This window comes from Pristis pectinata, chromosome 6 (assembly GCF_009764475.1).
Source record: "Pristis pectinata isolate sPriPec2 chromosome 6, sPriPec2.1.pri, whole genome shotgun sequence".
In the NCBI taxonomy this organism is placed as follows: domain Eukaryota; kingdom Metazoa; phylum Chordata; class Chondrichthyes; order Rhinopristiformes; family Pristidae; genus Pristis; species Pristis pectinata.
The window spans coordinates 111,382,447-111,402,170 of record NC_067410.1 but is presented as its reverse complement, the minus strand read 5'-3'; the positions used below and the strand labels follow the sequence as shown (position 1 = coordinate 111,402,170).

Here is a 19,724-nt window from a genome sequence, read left to right as displayed (position 1 = left end):
AAGTCGAGTTTATTGCCATCTGCACAAGTCCATGTGTGCACAGGTGCAATGAAAAAGTTACTTGCAGCAGCATCACAGGCACAGAGCATCAGATAAGCAGCATTCACAAGAAAAACATAAATTAAACATAAATTGCACAGATTTTTTACAAGAAAGAGCATAATTAGAACCAAAAAAAATGTCAATTTTAGTGCAAAGTGATCAGAGTGCTCACAGTGTTGCTAAATTGTAGTGATTGGGGTTGTGCTGGTTGGTTCAGGAACCGAATGGTTGAAGGGAAGTAGCTGTTCCTGAACCTGGTGGTGTGGGACTTCAGGCTTCTGTACCTCCTGCCTGATGGTCACCCATTCAAGACAGAGAGGGCATGAACTGTTTTCCTCAAAGGTTGGTGGAAGAACAATTTTTTATTTCTGGGTGGGTGTTAGATTGGTTCTGAATAAGCAATGGGGTGAAAGTTTACTGGGAGTAGACAAGGAGTACAGAGTCGAGGGTACGATCGACCATGATTTTATTGAATGGTGGGGCAGGATTGAGGGGCCAAGTGGCCTACTCCTGCTCCAAATTTGTATGTTTTTAAGCTTCAAGAAGCAGCAAGGAGCTAGTTAATGAGCTGACCATTTATGTGGGTTGGAGGGAGGTGATGTTGGGTCAGGACACACAGTAAATGCCTCGTGTAATGTAGGATTTGACCCACCTCAGTCCCAGCCTTAGAGTTAGCAGAAGACAGCCTGGCTTTGAAATGAACTGAGAGACTAAGTTGAGGAATGAGTTGACTCATTTCCAAAGCTGACATGTAGATGCCAACTAGGGCAGTGTTGATTGGCTGTTGTCCCTGAAAAGGCCACTTGCAGTGGAGCATCCTCTGAGTGGGTAGCTTATCCCATGATTTCCCACCTCCAACCACCTCAAACAGCCTTGACCCAAGACCACCCTGGCAGAAGCTATACAGGCACTGTGACAATGGTTCTGTGTACATCGCAAGTTGTTGTCTGGCCAGCAGAGGGCAGTACCAGCCTCGGCAACTTGGACCAGGTGGCACTGAAGTTCGCCCCAAACTTCATGCTGTGCTTGTCTCACCTTTTCAAGCCCCCTGATGTTTCCCTCTCCTTTAGACAACGGCTGGACCCCAGGGATCCGTCTTCATCGCCAGGGCAGCCCTGTAGGGTTGTCAGCTGAAGGTGTATGGTACAAAGTTTTGACGCAGTATCCTTGCCCGGTCGGGCCCAGCTGAAGCACTTACAGGGTCGGTGTCCTCATTTAGAAAATAGAAAGCACGGGCAGCAGTCGGTGACGGTTTTGTATTTATTAATTCATGGATCATGGACAGTACCAGCAACATTACACAGACCGCACAACATTACACAGACTGTATATTACACAGACCACACATTACACAGACCGCACAACATTACACAGACTGTATATTACACAGACCACGCATTACACAGACTGTACATTACACAGCACACACATTACACAGACCATACAACATTACACAGACCACATATTATACAGACCATACAACATTACACAGACTGTATATTACACAGACCACACATTACACAGACTGTACATTACACAGCCCACACAACATTACACAGACCATGCAACATTATACAGACCACATATTACACAGACTGTACATTACACAGACCACACAATATTTACAAGAATGGTGCCAGGACTGGAGGGCTTGAGTTATAAGGAGAGGCTGGACAGGCCGGGACTGTTCTCCCTGGAGTGAAGGAGGCTGAGAGATGACCTGAAAGAGGTTTATAAAACCATAACGGGCATAGACAGGGTGGATTGTCAGTTTTTTTACCTGGGGAGGGGAATCTAAAACGAGAGAGTATAGATTTAAGGTGAGGGGGGAAAGATTTAAGGGGGGCCTGAGGGGCAACTTCTTCACGCAGAGAGTGATGGGTATGTGGAACGATCTGCCAGAGGAAGTGGTAGGGGTGGGTACAGTTACAACTTTTAAAAGACATTCAGACAGGTATAGGAAAGGTTTAGAGAGACATAGGCCAAATGTGGGCAAATGGGACGAGCTCAGGTTGACATCTTGGTCGGCATAGATGAGCTGTGCTGAGGGGCCTGTTTCTGTGGTGTATAATGCTGTGACTCTATGACAGACTATACAATATTCACAACACATTGCACAGAGCTTGACTGCCCCATTATATTACTATCAGTGAAACTCCTTTCGTTCCCTGCCCCACCTTGCCCTCCCCACCTTCTCTGCTACGTAAACTTGCATGTTTCTCTAAAGCAGCCAGCAGACCCCTCCCACCCCGAACATTCCCTCCTTTCCCCTCTCCCATCGGGCAGAAGATACAAAAGCCTGAAAGCACGTACCACCAGGCTCAAGGACAGCTTCTACCCCACTGTTATAAGACGATTGAACAGTCCCCTGGTATGATAAAATGGACTCTTGACCTCACAATCTACCTCGTTATGGCCTTGCACCTTATTGTCTGCCTGCACTGCACTTTCTCTGTAGCTGTGACACTTTATTCTGTACTCTGTTATTGTTTTACCCTGTACTACCTCAATGCACTGTGTAGTGAATTGATCCGTACGAACAGTATGCAAGTCAAATTTTTCACTGTACCTCGGTACATGTATCAATAATAAGCCAATTCCAATTCCGATAAAGGATCCTGGACATGAACATTGACTGGTTCTCTCTCCACAGATGCTGCCTGACCTGCTGAGTGTTTCTAGCATTTTCTGTTTCTGATTTCCAGAATCTGCAGTTTATTCAATGAACTGGACTTAGGTTTCCCAACTAGAGACACAAGGGACTGCAGATACTGCCTGATCCCCTGAGTTCATCTACCATTTTGTTTTTTAATTTTCCCAACTGTTGTAGTGGTATTGGTATTGGTTTATTATTGTCACTCATACTGCGGTACAGTGAAAAACTTGCATACCGATCGTACAGGTCAATTCATTACACAGTGCAGTTACATTGAGTTAGTACAGAGTGCGTTGATGTAGTACAGGTAAAAACAATAATAGTACAGAGTAAAGTGTCACAGCTACAGAGGAAGTGCAGTGCAATAAGGTGCAAGGTCACAACAAGGTAGATCATGAGGTCAGAGTCCATCTCATTGTATAAGGGAACTGTTCAATAGTCTTATCACATGGGATGGAAGCTGTCCTTGAGCCTGGTGGTACGTGCCCTCAGGATCCTGTATCTTCTACCCAATGGAAGAGGAGAGAAGAGAGAATGACCCGGGTGGGTGGGGTCTTTGATTATGCTGGCTGCTTCACCAAGGCAGCGAGAGGTAAGGACAGACTCTATGGAGGGGAGGCTGATTTCCATGATGCGCTGGGCTGTGTCCACAACTCTCTGCAGTTTCTTGAGGTCCTGGGTAGAGCAGTTGCCGTACCAAGCCGTGATTCATCCAGATAGGATGCTTTCTATGGTGCATCGGTAAAAGTTGGTGAGAGTCAAAGGGGACAAACCAAATTTATTTAGCCTCATGAGGAAGTAGAGGTGCTGGTGAGCTTGAACTCCTGTCTCTGGGTCAATAGTCCAGGCCTCTGCGTGCTGGTTCAGTAACTTTTACACTTCAAAAGTCCTTTGTTGGCTGTAAAGCACTCTGGAATGTCATGAGGTGGTGAAATTTTACTCCAAAAAAAACTCATTCTTCTAAACTCTTGGGATCCTTAGGAGACATTATAGTGGACGTGTGGTCTACCCTTGTGGAGAGGCTTGGACGAGGGGACACAGTCACAAGATTGGGGGGCAGGTTATTTAAAACTGAGGTGCATTGGAACTCTTCTCTTCGGGTGGTGAATCTCTGGAATTCTGTATCCCAGAAGGTATTGTGGAGACTGGATCTTTGGGGGATATGTTATGGGCAGATTAGCCATGATCATATCGAGTGACAGGGTAGGCTTCAGGGGCCGAGTGGCCTCCTCATAAAGTCACAGAGAGATACAGCGCAGAAACAGGCCCTTTGGCGCACCAAGTCTGTGCTGACCATCATCCACCCACTTGCAGCAATCCGACAATAATCCCATGCTTACTCCTGTTCCTATTTCCTATTTTGCAAATAAAACCCTCTTCCCTGATTGTTCCTGAAGGATGAAATGTGACATTTTTTCACTCCTGACAGCAGGAACAGTGAGAGGGACAGTTTGGAATAGAGTCATAGAGCCATACAGCATGGAAAAAGGCCATTCGGTCCAACTGACCCATACTGACCAAGGTGCCCATCAAAACGAGTTCCATTGGCCCATAACCTTCTACACCGTTCCCATCCATGGACCTGTCCAACTGGCTTTTAAAAGTGGTTATTGTACCTGCCTCAACCACTTCCTCTGGCAGCTCTCTCCACATGGATACCACCCTTGGTGTAAAAGAAGTTGCCTCTCCAGTTCCTATTAAATCTTTCCCCTCTCACCTTAAACCTGTGCCCTCTAGTTCTTGATTCCCCAACCCAGGGAAAAAGACCTTGTGTATTCACTTATAATAAAAAATTACCATAAGTTGCAAAAATCAATAAATAGAAGAGGAATAACGAGGCAGGGTCCATGGGTTCATGGACCACCATCAGATTTCTGAACCCATTAATACGACCTCGTTATTTTGCCCTCTTTACTTTTTGTAACTTATAGTATTTTTTTGTCTTTATGTCTTGCATTGTACTGCTGCCACAAAACAACAAATTTCACGACATATGTCAGTGATAATAAACCTGATTCTGACCCTATCGATGTCCGTCATGATTTTATACACCTCTATAAGATCACCTCTCAGTCTCCTACGCTCCAAGGAATAAAGTCCTAGCCTGTCCAACCTCTCCGTATAACTCAGTCCCTCAAGTCCTGGCAGCATCCTTGTAAATCTTTTCTGGACTCTTTCCAGTTTAGTAACATCCTTGCTATAGCAGGGCGACCAAAACTGAACACAGTCCAAGTGCGGCCTCACCAGCATCCTATACAACTGCACCATGACCTCCCAACTTCTATACTCAATGCCCTGACTGATGAAGGCCAGCCTGCCAAAAGCCTTCTTCACCACCCTACCTGTGGCTCCACTTTCAGTGAACCATATACATGTACTCCAAGGTTCTACATCACTACCCAGGGCCCTGCTGTTCACTGTGAAAGTCCTACGTGGATTTGTCTTCCCAAAATGCAACACCTCGCACTTATCCAAATTAATCCTCATTTGCCATTCCTCAGCCCACTTACCCAGCTGATCAAGATCCCCCTGTAAATTTTGACAACCTTCTTCTTTGGCCAGTGTGTCACTGGAATGGTTGAACAATGGTTCGGAATGGTTCCGAGGGTGCCTGTTAAACTGGTCAAGCCATAGCCTGAGGCACTGAGTCCATTTCTGGGACCAACACTTCAAGAAGTGATGAAGCTGGTACAGAGGACATGAACCAGAGTGGACACAGGGGTGTTATAGTAGAGAGATTGGAGGCACTGGGGAGTTACCCTCACAGCACAGGAGCTCAAGAAAAGAGCAGGTAGGTGGTTACATTCCTAAAGGCTGTTGACAGAGGTCAGTTGGTGCCTGATACACCACGAGTCTTGTCACGTCTCTCCGGCTGCAGGGCATTCTGCTCACAGAACCAGTATAATTATCGCTCATCGGACAACAGGATGACTCCGGCGCATCATGGACACCAGCCTCCCCTCCTTAGACTCTGTTTTACCTCTCGCTGTCTTGGTGAAGCAGCCAGCATAATCAAAGACCCCACCCACCTGGGTCATTCTCTCTTCTCTTCTCTTCCATCGGGTAGAAGATACAGGAGCCTGAGGGCACGTACCACCAGACTTAAGGACAGCTTCTACCCCACTGTGATAAGACTATTGAACGGTTCCCTTATACGATGAGATGGACTCTGACCTCACGATCTACCTTGTTGTGACCTTGCACCTTATTGCACTGCACTTCCTCTGTAGCTGTGACACTTCACTCTGTACTATTATTGTTTTTACCTGTACTACTTCAATGCACTCTGTACTAACTCAATGTAACTGCACTGTGTAATGAACTGACCTGTACGATCGGTATGCAAGACAAGGTTTTCACTGTACCTCGGTACAAGTGACAATAATAAACCAATACCAATAAGCTGTTCATGGCCATTCATGAGCTGAGAACAGCTGGACTATAAATCTGGGCATCGCTTCAAGAAATCCTGAAATGTATGATTAAAATATGATATGCCCCATCTCGGGCAGGTTATAGACCACCCACTGAATCTCACCCTGTGGACCTTTGGAACTGCATCCCTTCCTTCACCTTTTTGTGAATTGGTAAACTAAATTGGTAAATTGGTTTATTATTGTCACATGTACCGAGTTACAGTGAAAAACTTGTCTTGCATACCATCCATACAGATCATTTCATCACATCAGTGCATTGAGGTAGTACAAGGGAAAACAATAACAGAATGCAGAATAAAGTGACACAGTTACAGAGAAAGTGCAGTGCAGGCAGACAATAAGGTGCAAGGTCAATACGAGGTAGGTTGTGAGGTCAAGGGTCCATTTTATTGTACTAGGGAACCGTTCAATAGTCTTACAACAGCGGGATAGAAGCTGTCCTTGAGCCTGGTGGTACGTGTTTTCAGGCTTTTGTATCTTCTGCCCGATGGGAGGGGGGAGAAGAGAGAATGTCCGGGGTGGGTGGGGTCTTTGATTATGTTGGCTGCTTTACCAAGGCAGCGAGAAGTGTAGACAGAGTCCATGGAGGGGAGGCTGGTTTCTGTGATGTGCTGAGCTGTGTCCACAACTCTCTGCAGTTTCCTACGATCACAGGCAGAGCAGCTGCCGTACCAAGCAACTTGTTGTGTAATGGGTGATGAGTTAATGTGTATTTCTCTCTTCCCTTCTCAGGCCACTAATCAGGCTGGCTCAGGAGCCTACAGCAGCCTGGTCACCTACACCACGCCTGCCTCGGTCCCTGGTGTTGTGTCCAACGTCTACGTCCTGGATGACCAACATTTGGACCCCAGCCTCACCTCCACCTGCCTCGCCCTCAAGTGGGACGAGCCGCCCAGCAATGGCTCTGAGATCCTCTCGTACAACATCGACCTCGGGGAGAGCCAGCTCACTGTGGACAACATCACAGCCTACGTTATTCGCCACCTCCTGCCGGACACTTCCTACAGGTAACTCTGGGACCAGTCCCTTGCCACTCGAGAGAAGGCCCAACACCTGCTTCTGTTCCTCATGCATTGTTTCTCCTCATTGGCCAAGGCATTGAGTATAGGAGACACCAGAGACTGCAGATGATGGAAATCTGGAGCAACACGCAAGATGCTAGAGGAACTCAACGGGTCAGGCAGCATCTGCGGAGGGAAATAGTCAACGTTTTGGGTTGAAACCTGATTTCTTTCCTGCTTTCAGGTCCTGATGAAGGGTCTCAACCCGAAACGTCGACTGCCCATTTCCCTCCATGGCTGCTGCCTGACCTGCTGAGTTGCTCCAGCATTTCCTACGTTGCATTGAGTATAAGAGTTGGGACATCCTGTAACAGTTGTACATATCATGGGTTAGGCGGCACTTGCAGAGTTCCTGTCACCACACTATAGGAAGGATGTCATTCAGCTGGAGAGGGCGCAGAAAAGATTCACCAGGATGTTGCCGGGACTAGAGGGCTTGAGTTATAAGGAGAGATCGGATGGTCTGGGACTTTCTCCCTGGAGCGAAGGAGGCTGAGGGGTGACCTTATAGAGGTTTATAAAATCATGAGGGGCACAGATGAGGTGGACAGTCACAGTCTTTTCCCCAGGGCAGGGGAATCTAAAACTAGAGGGCACAGGTTTAAGGTGAGAGGGGAAAGATTTAAAGGGGACCTGAGGGGCAGGTTTTTCACACAGAGGGTGGCGGGTGTGTGGAACGAGCTGCCAGAGGAAGTGTAGAGGCGGGGACAATGACAGAGACATTTGGTGAGGTTTATGGACAGGAAAGGTTCAGAGGGACTGGGGCAAATGCAGGCAAATGGGATTAGCTCAGGTAGACATCTTGGTCAACATGGAAGAGTTGGGCCGAAGGGCCTGTTTCCATGCTGTATAACTCTATGTATCTATAAGTTCATTAAGCTTTTCCTCCTATTCTGAATACTCAGTATGTCCTCCTGCTGTCCCCATCAGCCCTCTTGGGTACAGGTGAAATATCACACCCTGTTCCCATACCTTTTGATTCCTCTTGTGTTTATCCGGCTTCCCGTTAGAGGAGCTGCCGTCGACCTTCCTGTGGGAGCACATTCCACATTCCCCGCTCTCTGGGATTAAGGAGAGGTTTAGGCAGAATTCCAGTTGTCTGGACCGTGGGCATCTCCGTCTCCTTTGCTGGGGTGAAGGAAGATGAAGATTTGTGGTGGGTCAGAGATGACTGCCAGTTAACCCACGGACCCCAAATTCCCATTGACCTCCTTCCCACTGTCAATCAACGGATTGTGGAGCTCTGCTTGTCTGAGTCTGACAGGCTATGGGCTGTATTTGCTGCTGGCTAGCTCACGGATCTTCATCTTCCATGATCCCTGGATGGGATAGATTCAGGGTTAGGGATGTGACATTGGATCGTGAACAGTAGCTCAAATTCTTGGTGGCATTTCAGTCATCCCAGCTATGAACTGTAATGTAGAACATACAGCCAGCCCCTCTGAGCAGAACATACTTAGAACATCCCAACCTAAACCTCCTGGGAAACTACATCAACAGTTAGGCCACCCTTGGAGTATTGTGTGCAATTCTGGTCTCCCCATTACAGGAAGGATGTGGAGGCTTTGGAGAGGGTGCAGAAGAGGTTCACCAGGATGCTGCCTGGATTAGACAGTATTATCTGTAAGGAGAGGTTGGACAAACTTGGGTTGTTTTCTCTGGAGTGTCGGAGGCTGAGGGGAGACCTGATAGAAGTTTATCAAATTATGAGAGGCAGAGATAGGGTAGACCGTCAGAATCTTTTTCCCAGGGGATAAATGTCAAGTAGTAGAGGACATGCATTTGAGGTGAGAGGGGGAAAGTTTAAAGGAGATGTGCGGGGCAAGTTTCTTTTACACAGAGAGTGGTGAGTGCCTGGAATGTACTGCCAGGGGTGGTGGTGGAGGCAGATGCAATAGTGGTGTTTAAGAGGCTGTTAGACAGACACATGAACATGCAGGGAGTGGAGGGATGTGGATCATGTGCAGGCAGAAGAGATTTAGTTCAATTTGATATCGTGTCGGCACAGACGAAATGTCTGTTCCTGTGCTGTACGGTGCGATGTTCTCAACCCAGTGTGAATGAGCCCAAGTGCACCCCCTCACTGTGGCACACACACCCTGTGTTCTTGCACAGCTAGATTCTTGTTTCTTATTCCCAGTCAGGAGAGGTGTTTGGTCCACAGGGACATCAGAGGTTCTGAGGAACAGACAGGAAAGTGGAACTGAGACCAGGATCAGATCCACCATGATCTGATGGAAGGGTAGAACAAGCTGGAGGGGCTGAATGGCTCACGTTCTTATCAGATTGTGGGAGATTGCTGTGTAAAAAAAAATTCCCATGTTACGTCATTGGTTGAAAAGTATTCTGGGAGGTTGAGAGGTTGTGGATTGTGGTTGAGAATGGGGAGATAATTGTTTCTCCCAGCAAGGACTGGAGCAAGAATGAGATTGAACCTGTGGTGTTCAATCACTCACAGAATCCCAAACCCAGAGAATCACAATCAGATTGATTATCACCGACATGACGTGAAATTTTTTGTTTTGTGGCAGCAGTACAGTGCAAGGTCATAAGATTACTATAAATTACAAAAATAAATAAATAGTGCAAAAAAAAGGAATAAGGAGGTAGTGTTCATGGGTTCATGGACCATTCAGAAATCTGATGGCAGAGGGGAAGAAGCTGTTCCTGAATCGCCAAGTGTGGGTCTTCAGGCTCCTGTACCTCCTCCCCCAGGTTAGAGATTTAACCTTGAGTAGGCTCTTCTGACCAGACCTGAGACACTCTGGTGTAGAACCGATTCTCTGATGGAGAATTGTCCTGTTTGTAGGAGGATTGTTCATAACCTGTGTGGCAATGAAAGTAAGAGTGTTTTTTCTGGGATCTGCACCTTGATCTCCACGGGTTTGCAAAGACGTGCCCCAGACCTCTTCAATACCTCACAGCAAGCCGCACCCACGTAAGGCTGGTACTAGAGGCCCTCTTTCCCAGGGCATCAATGCTCAATACAAGAGGGCATGGCTTTAAAGTAATGGGTGGGATGTTCAAGGGAGATATCAGAGGAAGGTTTTTTACCCAGAGAGTGGTTGGGGCATGGAATGTGCTGCCTGGGGTGGTGCTGGAGGCAGGTACATTGGTCAAATTCAAGAGATTACTAGATAAGCATATGGAGGAATTTAAAATAGAGGGATATGTGGGAGGAAGGGGTTAGGTAGTCTTAGGTGAGGTTTAAAGGTCGACACAACATTTTGGGCCGAAGGGCCTGTATTGTGCTGTACTGTTCTATGTTCTATGCAGTTCAGTCACAGAGTGGTACAGCACAGAAACAGGCCCTTCGGCCCACCACGTCCCTGCCGACCTCTTTGCCCGTCTACATTAATCCCATTTGCCCACATGAGGTGCAACAAACAATCTGCTGGCGGAACTCAGCAGGTCAATCAGTATCTGTGGGGGGGCGGAAGGAATTGTCGACATTTTGGGTTGAAACCCTGCATCCGGATTCCTTCCTGTGAAATTCCTTCCCCCTCCACAGATGCTGCTCGATCTGCTGAGTTCCTACAGCAGATTGTTGCTCCAGATTCCAGTATCTGAAGTCTCTCTTGTGTCTCTTGATGCTTTACTTATTTAAGTGCCTGTCTAAATGTTACTCAAACATCGTGGTTGTACCAGATTCGACCAGCTCCTCCAGCAGTGACCTCCAGATATCAACCACTTCTTATGTAAATAACATCCCTTAAATCTTTTGTTAAAACTCCTTCCTCTCACCTAACACGAGGGGACATAATTTTAAGGTGATTGGAGGAAGGTATAAGGGGGATGTCAGGGGTAAGTTTTTTACACAGTGTGTGGAACGCACTGCCGGCAGAACTGGTGGGGGCAGATACATTAGGGACATTTAAGAGACTCTTAGATAGACACATGAATGATAGAGAAATGGGGGGCTATGTGGGAGGGAAGGATTAGATAGATCTTAGAGCAGGATAAAATGTCAGCACAACATTGTGGGCCGAAGGGCCTGTACTGTGATGTAGTGTTTTATGTACTATGCCCCTTGATTTTGATATCCCTACCATGGGATTTGGTTCCATGGAGTGTTTGGTTCCATCGGTGCTTGCCTGGCACAGCCACAGTGCTGAAAGAGGTGGTTTGGCCCATTGTGCCTGTGCTAGCCCTTTGCAGGAGTTCTCTAATCAGTCTCACTGTCAATGTGGGTGGACTGGAGAAACTAGGGTTGTTCTCCTTGGAACAGAGGAAGTTGTGCAGGGATGTGCTGGAGGTTGGGGAGAGTGCGGATTGAGAGAGAGAGAGAGAGTGCGCTCCTGTTGATGAAGGGGTCAAGAACTAGCAGACAGAGAGTAAAGGTGATTGGCAAAAGAACCAGAAGTGACAGGAGGAAAAGTGTTTTGTGCAAAGAGTGAACTGAGTGGGGGCGGTGCTGGGGGGAGCAGAGGAGGGAGACTCAGTTGTACTGTTCAGTGGGAGCTGGAGAAATATCTGACAAGAAGGAACTTGTAGAGCAGTGGGGAACAGGACTGGTTGGATCATTCTCACACTGAGGAGGCCATTGCATTGTAGCTGTTCTGTGATTGTGTGTGTGTGTGAGAGAGAGAGAGAGTGTGTGTGTGTGTGTGTGTGTGAGAGAGAGAGAGAGTGTGTGTGTGTGTGCGTGTGTGTGAGAGAGAGAGAGAGTGTGTGTGTGTGTGCGTTTGTGTGAGAGAGAGAGAGAGTGTGTGTGTGTGTGTGAGAGAGAGAGAGAGTGTGTGTGTGTGTGTGCGTGTGTGTGTGTTTATGTGAGACAGTGTGTGTGTGTGACTGTGTCTGTCTGTGTACTGTTCTGGGGTTGTGTGCCTGCACGCATGTGTGTGTGTCTGACTGTGGGTGTGGGTATAGACTTACGTGTGTATGTGTGCGTGTGTGTCTGTGTGTATATATGTGTGGGTGTGTGACTGTGTAACTGTTCTGTGATTGTGTGCCACTTGCGAGCTTGTGTGGCCCTGTGTGTGTGTGTGTGTGTGTGTGTGTGTGTGTGTGTGTGTGTGTGTGTGTGAGAGAGAGAGCCTGTATATGTCTCTGTTGATGTATATTTATCTGCACCTGTCCCTATCTGTGTGTGTGTGTTGCATCCTCCAACTGAGCCATCTGTCACCACAAGGTAAAACGGTTCACAGACTGAATAAACATGCACTTCAGTGTCAAGTAACCTCTGGTGTTTCTGAACAGTGACCCTTGCTTCACTGAGCCCCGGTGGTGACGTGCCATCGATTCAGCATAAAGGGGACCATTCAGCCCATTGTGTCTGCTCGGCTCTTTGAAAGGGATCTCCAGTTAAATGCCACGGCCCCACACACACACCACACACATACTCTCGTCCTACAGTCTGCACAGTTTTCTTCTAAATTATTTATCCAGCTCTCTTTTGAAAGTTCCTGTTTCCCTGCATCCCAGGTCAAGCAACTCGCTGCGTAAGAATATTCTCCTCCTCTACCCTCTGGACCATTTGCCGATTGCAAGGCACATGTACGTTCCTGAGAGGGCAGCTCAACAGTAGATGCAGAGATGGTTCCACCAGCAAGGGAACCACGAACGAGGTTACAAGACAGTCACAATGAGCCATTGAAACTGAGCTACATGGGAGCTGGTCCCAGAGGGCAGTGACTCTCTGGAAGTCTGTGTCCGAGAGTTGTGGAGGCTGATTCACTAGTCGTCTTCACAGCAGATGTAGATAACCTGTTGAAAGGTCAGGGAGTTGAGAGCATGGAGTCAATGGACCAAACAGCCTCCGGTGTCATTCTGAGTTCAAGTTCTCCAGAGTCTCCGTGGAACTGAATCAGGTCACCCTGCACCCCTTCCAGTGAATTCCCTCAGCACCCTCTCCAAGTTGCCCTCCGAGCCACACACCATCCTGACTTGGAAATATATCACCTTTCCTCCACCGTTGCTGGGTCAAAATCCTGGAACTCCTTCCCTAACAGCACTGTGGGTACACCCACACCTCAAGATAAGATATCTTTATTGGTCACATGTACATCGAAACACACAGTGAAATGCACCTTTTTGCATAGAGTGTTCTGGGGGCAGCCCGCAAGTGTCGCCACGCTTCAGGTGCCAACATAGCACGCCCGCAACTTCCTAACCCGTACATCTTTGGAATGTGGGAGGAAACCGGAGCACCCGGAGGAAACCCACACAGACACAAGGGGAGAACATACAAACTCCTCAGTGACCGCGGCTGGAATCGAACCTGGGTTGCTGGTGCTGTAATAACGTTACGCTAACCACTACACTACCGTGCCTGCCCATCAAGGACTGCAGGGGTTCCAGAAGGCAGCTCACCGCCACCTTCTCAAGGGGTAGGTAGGGATGGGTAATAAATGCTGGCTCAGCCTGTGAAGCCCACACCCCTTGAATGAGTCAGTCAAAGGTGGTCCCGAGCCAGCAGGGGTGAGGGTTCACTGCCGCCACGAGCTGTGTGGGGCCTGATGTGTCTCGCAGAGCCGGGGACGTGACGTTGACTAATCTCTCTTGTTCTGTTTTAGGATTAAGATCCAGGCGGTGAACGGGATGGGGGCCGGGCCCTTCAGCCAGACAGTGAAAGCCAGGACGCAGCCCCTGCCCCCCGCGCCCCCTCGCCTCGAGTGCACCGCCTCGGGGCCGCAGAGCCTCAGGCTGAGGTGGGGGGAGGGCGGCAGCGCCAAGGCTGTGCTGAGCACGGAGGCGGACACCATCTACACCCTGCAGATGGCTGAGCGGAGTGGGAGGTGAGTGACCCCGAAGGCAGGGAGGGGCTGGTGGACCCGTCCCATCCTCGGCCAGCGGCCTTCACCAGCTCGGGTGGGCCACTGCTTGCGGGATCTTGCTGTGCACATATAAGATAAGATAAGATGACATAAATTAAGATATTTTTGTTAGTCAAATGTACATCGAAACACACAGTGAAATGCATCTTTTGCATAGAGTGTTCTGGGGGCAGCCCGCAAGTGTCGCCACGCTTCCAGCGCCAACATAGCACGCCCACAACTTCCTAACTCGTACGTCTTTGGAATGTGGGTGGAAACCGGAGCACCCGGAGGAAACCCACGCAGACACGGGGAGAACGTACAAACTCCTTAGAGACAGCGGCTGGAATTGAACCCAGGTCACTGGCGCTGTAAAGCGTTACGCTAACCGCTACACTATGTACAGGATGAACAGGGACCTCTCCCCTCTCCCCACCCCCAACCCAAGGATTAAACCCCTCCCTTCCCCACCCCCACGGCACTCAACCCACCCACCCCAGTCTGACCCAGGATTAATCCCACTGACTGACAGACTAACCCACCCACGTCACCCTGACCACCCTGACCTCCCCCCACCTCACCCTGGCTTGAGGACTAACCCCTGCCTTTTCTAATCCTGGGGATTAACTGCTCCCCACCCTGTTTAGGGAATTGATTGGTAATTGGTTTATGGTTGTCACACGTACCAAGATACAGACCATTACATACATCGAGTTACTAAAAAAGGATAACAGAAAACAGAATGTCGTGTTACAGTGACAGAGAAAGTGCAGTGCAGGTGGACAAATAAAGTGCAAGGGCCACGATGAGGTAGATTGGGAGATCAAGACTTCATCTTTAGCGTATGAGAGGTCTGTTCAATAGTCTGATAACAGCGGGATAGAAGCTGTCCTTGAGCCTGGTGGTACGTGCTCGATGGGAGGGGGAGAAGAGAGTATGTCCTGGCTGGGTAGGGTCTTTGATTATGTTGGCTGCTTTCCCAAGGCAGTGAGAAGTGTAGACAGAGTCCATGACGGGAGACTGGTTTGTGTGATGGACTGGGCTGTGTTCACAACTCTCTGCAGTTTCTCGCTGTTTTGGGCAAAGCAGTTGCCGTACCAAGCCATGATGCATCCGGATAGGATGCTTTCTATGGTGCATCTGTAGAACTTGGTGAGAATAAACCCTTCCCAACCTGGCGTAGGGATTAACTGCTCCCCCACCCTAATCCAGAAACTAACTCCCTCTCACCACCCTGGCCCACGCATTAACCATTCCCACTCCTCCCGGGATAACTCCCATTCCCCAGAGATTATGACTCTCCCACAACGAATAATTTCCCCAGCTCCCTTTGGCTAATTCTCATCGATTCCCAAATCTCTGCCCCACTCGCGGCCAAAAGTCACCACAAGATATCAAAGTGGAGTTTATTGTCAGATGCACAAGTCCATGTGCGCACAGGTGCAATGAAAAACTTACTTGCAGCAGCATCACAGGCACAGAGCATCAGGTAAGCAGCATTCACAAGAAAAACATAAATTATGCACAAATTTCTCAAGAAAGAAAACAATTAGAACAAAAAAAAGTCCATTGTAGTGCAAAGTGATCAGAGTGGTCACAGTGTTGCTAACTTGTAGTGATTAGGGTTGGTTCAAGAACCGAATGGTTGAAGGGAAGTAGCTGTTCCTGAACCTGGTGGTGTGGGACTTCAGGCTTCTGTACCTCCTGCCCAATGGGAGCTGCGAGAAGATGGCACGGCCCGGATGGTGGGGATCTTTGATGATGGATGTTGCCTTCTTGAGGCAGCATCTCCTGTAGACACTACCAATGGTGGGGAGGTGACAGATCACCTCAGTGGTGTTCCACATGGACAAGCGTTCCTTCAGACATGGTGGGCAGTGAGGAACATGGGTAATTCCTCCCCTCAGATGTCATGGGGGGTTGGGGTGCCACACTCTACCTTGAACCAACCTCAATCACTACAGTTTAGCAACACTATGACGAATTTGATCACTTTGGACTAAAATGGACATTTTGTTGTCCAAATTGAATTCTTTCTTGTGAAAATTGTTTTTATGCTTAATTCATGTTTTTTCTTGCAAATGCTGTTTGTACAACGCTATGTGCCTGTGATGCTGCTGCAAGTAAGTTTGGGTGGTTTCAGGGGGTTTGCGGGGCAGGCTACTAGTGACAGAGAGCTCTGCTGCCCTGAGGAGCCAATATTTTCAGGGACGGTTCACAACGCTGTTGTTTCAGGAACCCAATTAAAGCTGAATCACACGACGTAAACTGGCTTTCCAAGAAAATTGGTCCATTTTGACAAAGTGCCAGTCGCTCAACAATTAATTTGTCCAGCGCTAACTTTCTGAACTCCATTCAAGAGGAGTTAATTTAATGAGAGAGGAAAAAAACACTTGATGAAGCAAGTATCTCTCCCTCCAGAAATACACATTCAGCTGTTCCACTGAGCTGTGAACCAGAACTCACTCTGTTGTGGATGCTAAAACACAGTCTTTTAGATGAAAGACAAGACTTCTGCTTTCTCGGAAGAACAGGAAGATCCCACGATTGTGGGATGTTGGAATTCCTGGGCAAAGTTTATCACCACAAATCTCCTTCAGCCCTTTATCACCTCCACCTCTCACCTCCTAGCTTCTGACATCATTCCCACTCTCCTCCACCTGCCTATCCCCCCTCCTCACCTGCATCCACCTATCACCTGCCAGCTCTTGCTCCACCCCTCCCCCTCACCTCTTTATACCGGCCATCTCCCCTCCGTCTTTCAGTCCAGGTGAAGGGTCTCGACCCGAAATGTTGACTGTCCATTTCCCTCCACAGATGCTGCCTGACCCGCTGAGATCCTCCAGCGCCTTTGTGTGTTGCTCCAGATTTCCAGCATCTGCAGTCCCCTGTGTCTCCAGTTAATTTTATTTATTTGGAATGTGGATGAGGGCAGCATTTATTGCCCATCCCTAGTTGCTCCTGAACGGAGGAGGCAGTTAAAAATCAACAACGTTGGTGGGTCTGGAGTCTTGTATAAGCCAACCTGGGTCAGGACAGCAGATAACAACATAACAGCATTCAAAAGACATTTGGATCAGTACATGGGTCGGAGGCGTTTAGAGGGATATGGGCCAAACACAGGCAAATGGGACTAGCTTGGATAGACATCTTGGTCAGCATGGACCAGTTAGGCTGAAGGGCCCATTTCCGTGCTGTATGACTCTATGTCCTTCCCTGGAGGACATCAGGATTTAATGACAACCCAGTTGAATTCTGGTCCCTGCTACTAAGGCTAGATTTAATTCCCGATTTAACATAGAACATAGAACATTACAGCACAGTACAGGCCCTTCAGCCCACATTGTTGTGCTGACATTTTATCCTGCTCTAAGATTTACCTAACCCTTCCCTCCCACATAGCCCTCCATTTTTCTATCATTCATGTGGCTATCTAAGAGTTTCTTAAATGTCCCTAATGTATCTGCCCCCACAACCTCTGCCGGCAGTGCGTTCCACGCACCCACCACTCTGAGCAAAAAAATTATCTCTGACATCCCCTTATACCTTCCTCCAATCACCTTAAAATTATGTCCCCTCATGTGAGCCATTTTCACCCTGGGAAAAAGTTTCTGACTTTCCACTCGATCTATGCCTCTTATCATGTTGTACACCTCTATCAAGTCATGTTTCATTTTCCTCCTCTCCAAAGAGAAAAGCCCTAACTCACTCAACCTATTCTCATAAGACATGCTCTCCAATCCAGGCAGCATCCTGGTAAATCTCCTCTGCACCCTCTCTAAAGCTTCCACATCCTTCCGATAGTGAGAAGACCAGAACTGAACACAATACTCTAAGCGTGCTCTAACCAGAGTTTTATAGAACTGCAACATTACCTCACGGCTCTTGAACTCAATACCCCACCTAATGAAGGCCACCACACCATACGCCTTCTTAACAACCCTATCAACCTGCGCGACAACCTTGAGGGATCTATGGACGTGGACTGCATGATCCCTCTGTTCCTCTACACTGCTGAGTCTTGCCATTAACCTTGTATTCTGCCTTCAAATTCAATGTTCCATAGTGTATCACTTCACACTTATCCGGGTTGAACTCCATCTGCCACTTCTCAGCCCAGTTCTGCATCCTATCAATATCCTGTTGTAACCTACAGCAATGTTCTACACTATCCACAACACCACTGAGTTAAATCCTCCATCTACCGTGGTGGGATTGGAAGTCATGCTGCAGGGACAGTGGCCCAAATGTCTGCATTCTAATCTAGTAACTTAACCACTACTGTATGGCCAAGTAAGACTCAACAGAAAATTCATCCTTGCCTAACTAAGGAAGATAAAGATGGTATCAAGCTGAAAGAAGAGGCAAAAATGGAGCAAAGTTCAGGCCAGAAGATTGGGAAATATTAGAAGCCACAAAAGATGTCTGAAAAACGGTGCCAACATGCGTGTAGAATGGAAGAGAGTCATATAGGTCCCTCAAGGGATGAGACTGGGGATTTAGAACGTAGAACATAGAACAACACAGCACAGGAACAGGCCCTTCGGCCCACATGATGCCAAATTAAACTAAATCCCTTCTGCCTGAACATGGTCCACATCCCTCCACTCCCTGCCTGTTCATGTGTCTGTCTAAATGCCTCTTATACACCACTATCATATCAGCTTCCACCACCACCCCTGGCAGCCTGTTCCAGGCACCCACCACTCTCTGTGTGGAAAAAAACTTGCCCCACACATCTCCTTTGAACTTACCCCTCTCCCCTCTGCCAAGGGGATGCACGATAAAAAGTAGGGCAGTCTCGCTACCCGTGTACAGGGGTTGGTGAGTTCAGTTCTGGTCCCCTTGTTTAGGGAGGGATGTCTCCACAGTGGAGCCACGTCAGAGAAGGTTCCTGTGACGAAGGGTCATCTTCCATGGAAAGGATAAGCAAGTTCGACCCACACTCACTGGTGTCTGGAAGAATCCGAAACATGTACCTGCCTGAGGAAAGTTGACAGCATGGGTGCTGAGGAGATGTTTGTTGGGGGGGTGGTATCCAGAACCAGGAGACATACGTAGATTTAGAATAAGGGATTGTCTATTTGAGACAGAGATGAGGAGGAATTTCTTCTGTCAGACCCACAAATCGTTGGAATCCTCTACCCTGGGGATCTGTGGAGGTGCCATTGAATATATTCGGGGACGAGATGGAGAGGTGTTTGGTCCATAGGGACATCAGAGGTTCTGAGGAACGGACAGGAAAGTGAAACTGAGACCAGGATCAGATCCACCATGATCTGATGGAAGGGTAGTACAGGTTGAAGGGGCTGAATAGCTCACGTTCTTGTCAGATTGTGGGAGCATAGAACCATAGAACACTACAGCACAGAAACAGGCCATTCGGTCCTTCTAGTCTGTGCCAAAACTTTATTCCGCTAGTCCCATTGACCTACACCCAGTCCATAACCCTCCAGACCTCTCCCATCCATGTATCTATCCAATTTATTCTTAAAACTTAAGAGTGAGCCCGCATTTACCATGTCAGATGGCAGCCCGTTCCACACTCCCACCACTCTCTGAGTGAAGAAGTTCCCCCTAAACCTTTCCCCTTTCACCCTAAAGCCATGTCCTCTTGTACTTATCTCTCCTAATCTAGGTGGAAAGATCCTACTTGCATTTACTCTGTCTATACCCCTCATAATTTTGTAAACCTCTATCAAATCTCCCCTCATTCTTCTACGCTCCAAGGAATAAAGTCCTAACCTATTCAATCTTTCCCTGTAACTCAACT

The 19,724-nt window shown here is 48.0% G+C and overlaps 1 protein-coding gene across 2 annotated transcripts in view; it reads left to right on the top strand.

The window, feature by feature from the left end:
• The window catches only part of fndc3ba (fibronectin type III domain containing 3Ba), a 347,890-nt gene that overhangs the window by 310,081 nt on the left and 18,085 nt on the right, over positions 1–19,724 (top strand). For both annotated transcript variants that reach the window (XM_052018781.1, XM_052018780.1), the window contains exons 22-23: positions 6,868–7,142; positions 13,712–13,933. In XM_052018781.1, coding sequence (XP_051874741.1) covers positions 6,868–7,142; positions 13,712–13,933 — 497 coding nt within the window. The remainder of the gene's footprint in view (positions 1–6,867; positions 7,143–13,711; positions 13,934–19,724) is intronic.